The sequence below is a fragment of the Bos grunniens genome, chromosome 15 (assembly GCF_055505025.1).
Source record: "Bos grunniens cultivar Pamir isolate PY7600 chromosome 15, Bosgru_T2T1.0, whole genome shotgun sequence".
Taxonomy (NCBI): domain Eukaryota; kingdom Metazoa; phylum Chordata; class Mammalia; order Artiodactyla; family Bovidae; genus Bos; species Bos grunniens.
Window position 1 is genome coordinate 58,221,947 of NC_141179.1, and position 11,046 is coordinate 58,232,992.

General features: G+C 41.0%; 1 protein-coding gene across 1 annotated transcript; it reads left to right on the forward strand.

Annotated features, from left to right (window-relative positions):
- Positions 1–727: 727 nt before the first annotated feature.
- FIBIN (fin bud initiation factor homolog) lies at positions 728–2,760 on the forward strand. Its single transcript, XM_086338542.1, has one exon. The coding sequence runs from the start codon at positions 1,152–1,154 to the stop codon at positions 1,785–1,787; it is 636 nt and encodes a 211-aa protein (XP_086194668.1). The 5' UTR covers positions 728–1,151; the 3' UTR covers positions 1,788–2,760.
- The last annotated feature ends 8,286 nt before the right edge of the window (positions 2,761–11,046 follow it).

Sequence of the window (11,046 nt, forward strand, 5' to 3'; positions counted from 1 at the left end):
AATGAGGATAACAGTACCAATCCCCTATTTTTCAAAAAAATTTTAAATGTCCCAAAAGAGGCAATAGCTGTAAAGGTGTTAGGTTAAAGATGCAAGGAAGGAGCTTAGCAAGGATGGGCTTTCATGAAATTAAACAATTATCTCAGTTGTCCACTGACTTGCTAAACTGGCAAAAGTCCATTTCTCAGCTTTTGTTCCTATACATACTAGCAACAACACATTAATCAGTTTTGTATATTCTTGTTTCTTCCAAAGTATTGTTATTGCACATTTTAATTAACCATTTCCAAACAAAACTGCCTTTCATACATTGCAAATTTGTCTTCAAAGTCATAAACTTTTTAGTGATAAAAATAGGACATACTCACAGAATCCAATCTAACTGACACTTATTTAAAATTGTGATGGGGCATTTCTCCAGGGTAATTACCCTTCCTCCCAATAGTTAATAGTTAAACAGCCTTTCTGTTATGGGAATTCAGCTAATCCTCTTCCCATTTGTTCCTTCAGTTTAAATTCTGTTTTCCAGGGTCTCCCTGCCAATCCTCAAAAAGAGACCCTGTACCTTTAATAGCAGAGACCTGGTGAGAGGTTTCTTTCCAAACTTGTTCCCTGGCTTCCAAGTGACGAAACCAGCTGTAATTTGAGAGCAGAAAGATCCTCAGGATATCATTAGCCAAAGGAAAATCTCCGCATTCCCACCCAGTCCAGGAGTAGAAATCGTATCAGAGGGCAAGAGCCTTTCTCTCCAGCTACAGGCTCCATTTCCCAAGGAGCAAGAGGGACCTCGGAGAGCCAGAGTGGGGCAACGGAGCCAGCCAGCATCCAGCCAGAACCCTGGAGGAGGGGTTCCCCATCGTGCCGGCATCCTGCCAGGAAACAGCCGGCTGAGTTCCAACCACCAGAGCGAGCGCAGGAGCTCAGAGCGAGGGTGCATCCTGGGCTGCTGGCTGCGGGGTGGGCTACCCAGGCTCTGCTGCGCAGCCACATGAAGCCAGCTGGGGAGGGGGGGTCAGGGTGCAGCAAGGCGACTGGGACTGAGGCTGACGCCGTTGCAGGGAGGCACTGACTCCCAGGGGGACCCCCTCCCCTTCCTTGCGTCTGGGCGAAAAGTCTTCTCCAGGGGTCCCCGGTCATCCTGAATATCCAGGATGGTGTTCCTGAAGTTTCTCTGGATGGGTTTTCTCTGCCACCTGTGTCAGGGCTATTTCGACGGTCCTCTCTACCCAGAGATGTCCAATGGGACCCTGCACCACTACTTTGTGCCGGACGGGGACTACGAGGAGAACGACGACCCCGAGAAGTGCCAGCTGCTCTTCAGGGTGAGTGACCACCGGCGCTGCTCCCAGGGGGAGGGGAGCTCGGCCAGCACTCTGCTAAGCCTCACCCTGCGGGAGGAGTTCACCGTGTTGGGCCGCCAGGTGGAGGACGCGGGGCGCGTGCTGGAGGGCATCAGTAAGAGCATCTCCTACGACCTGGACGGGGAGGAGAGCTATGGCAAGTACCTGCGGCGGGAGTCCCACCAGATCGGGGATGCCTACTCCAATTCGGACAAGTCCCTCACTGAGCTGGAAAGCAAGTTTAAGCAGGGCCAGGAGCAAGACAGCCGGCAAGAGAGCAGGCTCAACGAGGACTTCTTGGGGATGCTGGTCCACACCAGGTCCCTGCTGAAGGAAACGCTGGACATCTCCGTGGGGCTCAGGGACAAATATGAGCTGCTGGCCCTCACCATCAGGAGCCATGGGACCCGACTAGGTCGGCTGAAGAACGATTATCTTAAAGTGTAGGTGAAGGGGCAAACTGCCCGGGAGAGGGCATCAAGTCAGTCCTCCTGGTGGAGGATGGGGGACAGAGCCAGGGCTAACTTTCCCCTTATACTTACTATTTTTTATAACCTGATTTGCACTCGGAGAATGATCCTGAAAATGGAAAAAAGTGAGAGTTGAGTGGTTTTAGTTTTGTACACTATTTATGTGATTGTTACTGGTTTGTCACCTGGAAAGGACAATTTAAAGCCATGCCTCCTGCCTTTCCCAGAAGGGCTTTATAGACTCTGCAGAGACACCTGTTTCAGCCACATCTAAAAGGACACAGTTTATGCAGTAAGGACTGATTAAAGTTCCCCATCCTGGAGATTAAGTGAAGATGCCCAGGGAGCTTGTGCACAGCTCCTTTCAGCCTTCTCTCCTGGGCTCTGAAAGCTGTCAACATTGCCTGTTTTTCAGATGAGGTCAGAGGTGCTGCTCAGCATGCCTGCCAGAGGATGGAAGCTTGTTTCTTCTCCTTTTCCTTCTTATTTATTAACCATGGTCTCCACGGTTTTGTTTTTCTTTGTCTTCTTTTTTCTTTTGGATTTTGGGGGTGTTTTTTAAAAGATTATTGGCTAGAAACTATATGCAAATCATCTTTTGCAGGGAGATGTCTGCGGTGCCTCTGTGGGTATGTGTTTAAGTTAAAGGAGCCACATGTAAGAAGCCTAACCTTTGTGGTGGTCATGAACTCCTGTGATCTGCCAATTTGCCATGTCTCTCACTGTATGCGTGTGTCATCAGCATGGCAGTCCATTACAGAGAAGTAGGTAGATCGTCTTGACACACCTCCAAAAGCCTGGGATTTAGGTTACCAGTGTATTTTTTCTAATTTGGGGGTTTTGCTTCTGTTTGCTTATTGAAAACTTGTACTTCGAGTAGAGGGAATTCTAATTCTCATAACTCCTTAACTAAGTTTTATTATTCAGCCAATAAATATGTTCTCATATAATACTTGCTTATTTTCTAATTTATATTCATAACTTTCATATTGCAAAGAGGAGCCAATGCAAAAGGAAAGACAGGCTGGGATTTAAGCCAGTTTACTTAGAGTATATGATAAAGCAGGCAGAGGATCGCTGCATATTTAGCAATCCTCCCTTCCCTGTCCACCCTTACCATCCTCAAAAGGAAACAAAAAATCTAGACTGTGTCAAAACTTGATCTCTGCTGGTCTGCCTAAAACTTCAATTTTCTCTAGTGTTTTTGCATAGAATCAACTGAAAAAAAGTTTATGGTGAGGCTCAGAGCTTATACGCCCCTGGAATGCAGAGGGAGAGAGCTCCATTCTAAGTTGTAGGAACTACAGTAATGTTTGATAATTTTGAAGACAGGTCTACATTATTTCATTAATAATTTTAAAAGTGGAAATGCACTTTATTTCATATCATTCCCCAGCCAGTCTTCATCCTCGCCTTAAATATGTGCATATCTGCACAGATCCACACACACACGGGCACACACACACTAAGAAATAAGTATTCATTATCTCCTTTTCAACATGGATGAAAAGTCTCCTTTTCTCTCCCATGCATGAGGAATCCAGTTTTCTATTCCTCTGAAGTGTCCAATGTCCTCCTATGACAATCAGGGAAACTCAGATTCAGAAGGTGACCAACCCTCAGTTAGTTCCAACAGCTCCAAGTCTCCTAGATTTAAGTATGGGATTTTCCCACAATGCTTTTTTCAAGGATGCTGAGAAATGAGATAGAGTGACCTGAGGCCTGTGGCTTTGCATAACTATTTCATTGTTTAAAATAAAAATGAACAAAATATGGAACAATACTTCATACAATCATTTATTATTTCTTTTCATCACCCAAGGCTCTGCTTTTAACCACCAAGGGTATGTGAGAAATAGGTAAATGATTTTTTAAGAGAGTTTCAGTCTTTATTCTATGAAAGATGAGAAAAAAAGATAACAGCAGAGGCAAAAGAGATTATATTCAGTACTCAAATGATTGTAGTTTATGGTCACAACCCTTGCTATCTCAAAGCCTCATATCACTCACTTCAGGGTAATCACCTTTAATCCCCAGACGTATTAAATGTCATCTTCTCAATTTTCCCAGCTGTAATAGGAAGATATTAGACTCATGACATGGATGGAAAACTGCTTTCCTCATGATGTTAATTTCAACCAATTGTTAATGGCTTCATAGAATAATAGTATATTAAAAAGGATTTAAATAACACAGTTGCAAAGATTGCTGTCCCCAATTAGAGGTCTTGCATGCGTGCAAGTAGGCGAGTAGTAACCCATCTGCTACAAATTTGAAAACCTCAGAATAGAAGATGGCTGAAGTTCTTTCCAGTGCTGACATTCTATGATTCCTACAAAACCAGAATTAAATTGTTTAACATTGACTCATCCATTCAAGGCTAGACATATAGCCAGTAATCTCATAGAGTCTTATGTAAATGACCCCAGAGGTCAAATAGAAATTTCCAGGTGGGGAGAGTAAGCCATCCTGGACTACCAACACAGAGGCTGGCATTACAGAGAATTTCCAAATTAGGATAGGGAGCCAGCCCCACACAAATCTTCCCTCTCTGCTTCCTTGTTATTCTTATTAAGACTTTATTACACAGTGACAGAATTCTTTTTCTTTTTTTTAAGTAGTTGTGCCTTATTGTTTAGATCATGAAATATCTTAAAAATCTGAATAAAACTGTGTACTTTCTTTCCTGAGGAATGTACTTATAAGAACATTCGTACAATGTAGGTTAATCTTTCTTTAATAAATATTTGTTGATCACTCAATATGTGTCAGGCACTAGTTAGGTTGTAAGTAATACTGAGATATTACAAAGAGTTGAGACACCATCTAACTGAAAGCTTAAAAAACCTCTTAGAGTTTTATTTGGAGTAGGAGGAATTTATTATTATTATTATCATTAAACAAAATAGCTAGCTTTCTTGGAGAACTCATTTTAGCATTATTGGTTAGGGCCTGTGCTAAGAACTTTGCTTGGGTACTCCCTTAATTCTGACAACAAACTGTGTGAGGAAAATATTATATGAAAGGAATTAATATATGCCAAGAGCTTAGAATAGTACCTGACACAGAGTGAATCCTCAGTAAATGTTAGTTGCTGCTATTACACTGTTTATTATTATGATTATAACTGAGGCCCAGAAAGCCTAGGTAATTTTTCCAAAGTTAAAACTGTGATGTCTTATTTACTTCACTATGTTCTCACTTCTTAAGCTGATGATTATCTAGTGGAATATATGATCAAATAAAAGAAGAATATGGAGGGCAAAAGTCCACCGGGGCCACCATTTGTCTATTCCATATGGTGTCCTCTCCAAGTCAGTCAGCCTAGAGCCTAAGGCAGTTCAGATGCCAAGTTCTATCAGTCAGAAACTGACTCTGGTAACAGAATTTCTCACTGATACCTTCTCTGAGGCATTGTTCAATACCACTCAACTTCACACTTCCAATTTCACCTTGTGGACACTAGCTTATCCTACTTTGAGGGGCTCCATAGATAGAGTCTGCCAATTAAGGACGCCAGGTTGTGTTAGCCTCTGCAGTAACCAAAACCACACTCAGAGAAGCTGGCAGGTGTGGGTGTGCTATGCATGGCACATGGAGAGGCTCTCCTATAGTTTAATGCACTTTCATTGCCTTTTAAACTCTCATTTACAATTTTTCTAAGGAAACAGACTCAAAAGTTTCTGAGAGAAGCCTTGAAACTTCAATCATAAACTATTTTAACAAGTAATAAAAGTGTCCATGAAAAGCACTAAAGATATGAAATGTCCCCAAAGTGTATGCTAGAATTTCCTTGGGATATTTTTCAGGGGATGGTTATTAAAATCTTCTTGATAAAGAAGAATACTTGAGTGTGAAATATGAATGTTGAATGTGCTTTATAAATGTTTTAATATAAAAGGAAAAATAACTGGAGACATAAAAAGTCTTGTTGATGTATGGCAAAACCAATACAATATTGTAAAGTTAAAAAGTAAATAAATAAAGCTAATGTAAGGAAACACACACACAAAAAAAGAAATAGAATACAGAAATACGGAACAGTCATTCACCAGTATAGAGAAGGAGATTTTTCAAATCATCTTCATAATTTTGGAATCAGGGTGGTCCTTAGGAGTACTATTTCCAGAGTCAGAATCCTCAAGGATATGTTATTCATCAGACATTGTCAAAATGCAACCATATGAGGTAACTAGGATAGAAATAGTATACTCAGCCTTCTGAGTTTGTGGGTTCTACATCCATGGATTCAACCAATCTCAGAGTGAAAATATTCAAAAAGGAAAAAATAAAAATTCCAAAAAGTTCCAAAAAGGAAAAAGCAAAAGTAATACACTGGCAACTATTTCCATAGCATTTACATTGTATTAGAGAGGAAATGGCAACCCACTCCAGTGTTCTTGCCTGGAGAATCCCAGGGACGGCAGAGCCTGGTGGGCTGCCGTCTATGGGGTCGCACAGAGTCGGACACGACTGAAGTCACTTAGCAGTAGCAGAGATTATAAGTAATATAGCAGGTGAGTGTATGCTCAGTCATGTCCGACTCTTTGCAACCCCATGGACCGTAGCCCGCCAGGCTCTTCTGTCCATGGAATTTTCCAGGAAATAATACTGAAGTGGGTTGCCACTTGCTACTCCAGGGGATCTTCCTGACGAGGGATGGGACACACATCCTCATGTAAAGAATCCACCTGCCAATGCAGGAGACACAAGAGACATGAGTTCAATTCCTGGGTCAGGAAGATCCCCAGGCCACTCCAGCATTCTTGCCAGGAAAATTCCGTGGATAGAGGAGCCTGGTAGGCTACAGTTCATAGGGCCCCAAAGAGTCAGACATGACTGAGCACACATGCAGACATTATAAATAATTTAGAGATGATTTAAAGTATATGGGAGAATGTGCATAGGCTATATGCAAATAATAAGCCATTATATATAAGGGACTTGAATATCCCTGGATTTGAGTATCCACAAGGGCCCTGGAAACCAATCAACTGCAGATAAAGACGGACAACTTGTATATAGACATTTAAGGAAACTGACGCCTAAAAGAGAATTTGAGTGTGGCACACAGGACATTGGCACATGTACAAGGTTCTGTGAAAGCTCAATGAAAGTATAAACTAGAATAGTCTGGAAAATGTCAAACAGTGTAAATAAGATAAGAATTTTATATAATCACACATTCAAGAGATATGCTATTTTTATTTATTTGATTTAATTTAAATTAATTTATTTAACTTACTTTGTTAATTTTATTTAATAATTTATGTTATTATTATTATTACTTTGCTTTTTAAATAACTTTTTTTCTAGTTATATAGGCCATACCTGCTGCATTCTAATAGCAGGGCAAACAGCAAACACAAAGAAAATAGGATTGTTTATAATTCTCAAACTCCCCCTTCCATACACCCAAGATTTGCATTTTGGTTTGCATTCTTTTAGTATTTTTCACATATATCTAGGTATATTTTTAGAAAAAAATGATATCAGAATAATACATTACTTTGTGGCCAATGTCTAGTTCAGGTGTTGCTGCTGCTAAGTCACTACAGTCATGTCCGATTCTGTGCGATCCCATAGACGGCAGCCCACCAGGCTCCCCCGTCCCTGGGATTCTCCAGGCAAGAACACTGGAGTGGGTTGCCGTTTCCTTCTCCAATGCATGAAAGTGAAAAGTGGAAGGGAAGTCGGTCAGTCATGTCCAACACTTAGCGACCCAATGGACTGCAGCCTACCAGGCTCCTCTGTCCATGGGATTTTCCAGGCAAGAGTACTGGAGTGGCGTGCCATCGCCTTCTCCGAGTTCAGGTGTTAAATATGCTCAATTGCATAAATGCTTTTAAAATGTTTCACTCTGTCCACAGCACTTGGGAGGTAGAAGTTTTGGACTCACGTCTAGCCCCATCGTGTATTAGCTGTGCACCTTTGAAGAAGTCCCTTAAATGTCCTGAAATTCAGTCTCTTTGTTTGCAAAATGAAGATAATTGAACAGGCACAGCTCAAAGTGTTTTCCATACATTATTTTATATAACATTTCAGGTGGATGTTATAGTTTCTGAACTTTCTGGATAACGACACTGAGGCACCAAGAGGTTAAGGTCTTACAGCTAGACAGGAGTGGAGTCAAGATTCAAACGCAGGCAATCTGATTCCTCTGCTGCCATCCTAACCACTAATGAGGCTTTTCCTTTCTGGAGGCAGGAGACTGGACACATGACTTCTTAACTCTCAGCCTCTTCCAGGATCTATGACATGTGGTCTGTGAAATGAACATTTTCCTTTTATGATTTCCTTAATTGAAAAAGGCAAACCCAATTTTCTCAAAGAACTTTTTTCTCTGCTTGATTTTATGCTGGGCCAAGTATCTCCCTGGGGCTTCCCAGGAGGCTCATTGGTAAAGAATCCGCCTGCTATTGCAGGAGATGTGGGTTCAATCCCTGGGAAGAGATTGGAGAAGGGGAAGAACCCCTGAAGAAGGAAATGGCAACCCACTCCATTATTCTTGCCTGGGAAGTCCCTTGAACAGAGGAGCCTGGCGGGCTACAGTCCATGGGGGTCGCAGAAGAGTCAGACACGATTTAGCGACTAAACAACCCCAAAGTCTCTCCTTACACTTGTGTCACCTGTGATTCTCTCCCTAAGAACACCTAGCTTCTTGCTAAATAGGATGTTTGCCAAGCACTTCCACAAGTATTAGCACATTCTCTCTTCACCCAAGTTATAGATGCTGAATTGCCCCGGACAAGTTATGGTGGTTCACCATTTGGAAATGGTAGCCCAGTATTCATAGCCAGAAATGTTATGCAGTCAGGATGAATCCAGATATAAAAACTCCTGATGCAGGCACCACTTAGCCTGCAGGACTGCCTTTCACTCATCTATTCATTCACTCAAAATACAATTATTGGATGCCTACAATGTATTTGGTGCTATTGAGGATACAGCAATCAGATAAAATCTGTGCCCTTCTTGATCTTATATTTACATATGCAGATATAATGAATTCATTAGGACCTCTTTGTTGAGGGAAGAGATAAATAAACTAAATGCAAATATATGTATAAATAAAATAAATACATATATATGCAATATATACATATAAATGTTAAACAGTGAACTGTATATAGTATTTTGGTTAAGATGACTAAGGAAGATCTGAGTAAGTAGAGGTTATTTGAACTGAGCCTTAGATTTTGAGTAGAAGGCCAAGAATGTAAATATTACAGGAAAGAGTATTCCTACAAAACCCTTCAAGCAGAGATAATTTTATAAATTTGAGAAGATGGAGGGGGAGGGAGGAAGCCAGTGGAATTATAGCAGAGTAAATCAGAGGAAATTAAAAACTGGGTCAGAGATGAGAACTGAGGCTAGGTAATATAAGAACTAAATGGTTATCTTAGGAAATTTGAGTGTTATTATAATTTTAATGCACTGGAAGTCTAAGGAGAGGATATATTTAGGTATTAATTAATATAAGATATATACTATTGAAATATTAATAATATTGGATATCATTCATTTCAATTATCAAATTTCCATTTAAATAGTATTCAAATTTCAATTGTGCTTCTCTTGTGGCTCAGCTGCTAAAGAATCCATGTGCAATGCCTAAGTTGGGAAGTTTGATGCCCAGTTTGATCCCTGGGTTGGGAAGATCCCCTGGAATAGGGAAAGGCTACCCACTCTAGTATTCTGGCCTGGAGAATCCCATGGACTGTATAGTCCATGGGTCACAAAGAGTTGGAACTTGGAAGTCTAAGGGGAAGAATGGTATTATCTGACTTACACAAAAAAGATTATATACAGGGCAGTAAGAATGGAAGCAGGAAAGCCACTTGGTTGCTACAAGGTCATGCTGATGGAAGATGAAGAAAGCTTGGTCCAAGGTGGTTTTGGTAAAAATGGCAGGAAATGACCTTGATTCTCCCAATACATCTCATTATTGTTTTTGTCCCATAAGAATGTGTGTCATTATTTGCGAACTTCTTCTGCATTGGTCCTATTTCCCGGCTCCTGCCTCCATTTTTTCTCTCCCTCCCACTTTGGGCTTGATTTTAGCACTGCCTTCCTCTGATTCTTTTCTCTTGAGGCTTTTGGATGACCTCAGAATATTGCATTGCCTTGTATTTGATAAGGGCACAGAGCATCCTATTTTGACTTAAACAGCATTTACTTGGATGGCTTGTACATTTGACCATCTTCTTTTTTTCTTTTCCACGAAAAACAAGACATTTTATATATCAATAGCTTGCTGTTTACAGAGTGGTACCTGACAGCTGTGATTAATGAGGTAAAGCCTCCATGCTTTGGGGCTGGCAGTGATGGCTTGCGTTTTCCAGTTGTGAAAAGTTTCCTGCTGCAGGAGTTAAGGAAATGTGTTTCCTGAACATCTTTTTTTTTTTTTTTTTTTGCTTTGATCTTTGCTCAGCCCTAAATGCGGGTGCTCTGCACAACTTTCAAAATGTATCCTTTGCTGGCAGTCCCACTGAGTCAACCACTAACATTTTCCACATGATTCCACTACAGATGAAATTATAAAGGGCAGAAAACCTGGTGGGTTCGCTCTGCTCTGAGGTATATTTTTGCTTACCCTTCAAGTGTCAGTTATCTGCTGCCCTGGTTTCCCCTCCCCCTGGCTTTAGCCAAGCTCGTTCCTGTTGCTTCCTTTGCTCTCCATCTCTCTCTCTCCTTTTGTTATTAGGAGCATGGGAAGTAGAGGCAGAATTCTGATTCACATCATGACTCTGCAATTTAGTAGCTGTAGAACATAAGCAAAACATTTAACTTCTAGGAGCCTCAATTTCCTCTGCTGTACAGTGGGAATTGTGGCATGTAGTTTGCAGCGTTCTTGGATTTGATAAACCAATGTGTGGAGAAGACTTACTATAATACTGAGCAAAAGTAAGTCTTGCCATGAGAAGCTCATGAAAGACCCCCCTTTAAAAGGAATACCTTTACAAATAGGTTCATGTATAGCATTTTTCTAGATTCCACATATATGCATTAATATGCAATATTTACTTTTCTCTTTCTGACTTCACTCTGTATGACAGTCTCTAGGTCCATCCACATCTCTGCAAATGGTACGATTTCATTCCTTTTTATGGCCGAGTAATATTCCATTGTATATATGCACTGAATCTGAGTCTGAGTGAAAGTCACTCAGTTGTACGACTCTTTGCAATCCCATGGACTGTATAGTCCTTGGAATTCTCCAAGCCAGAATACTG

What these genes read in the sequence shown, in the direction of transcription:
- FIBIN (XM_086338542.1), top strand. Translation starts at nt 1,152, where the DNA reads ATGGTGTTCCTGAAGTTTCTCTGGATGGGTTTTCTCTGCCACCTGTGT.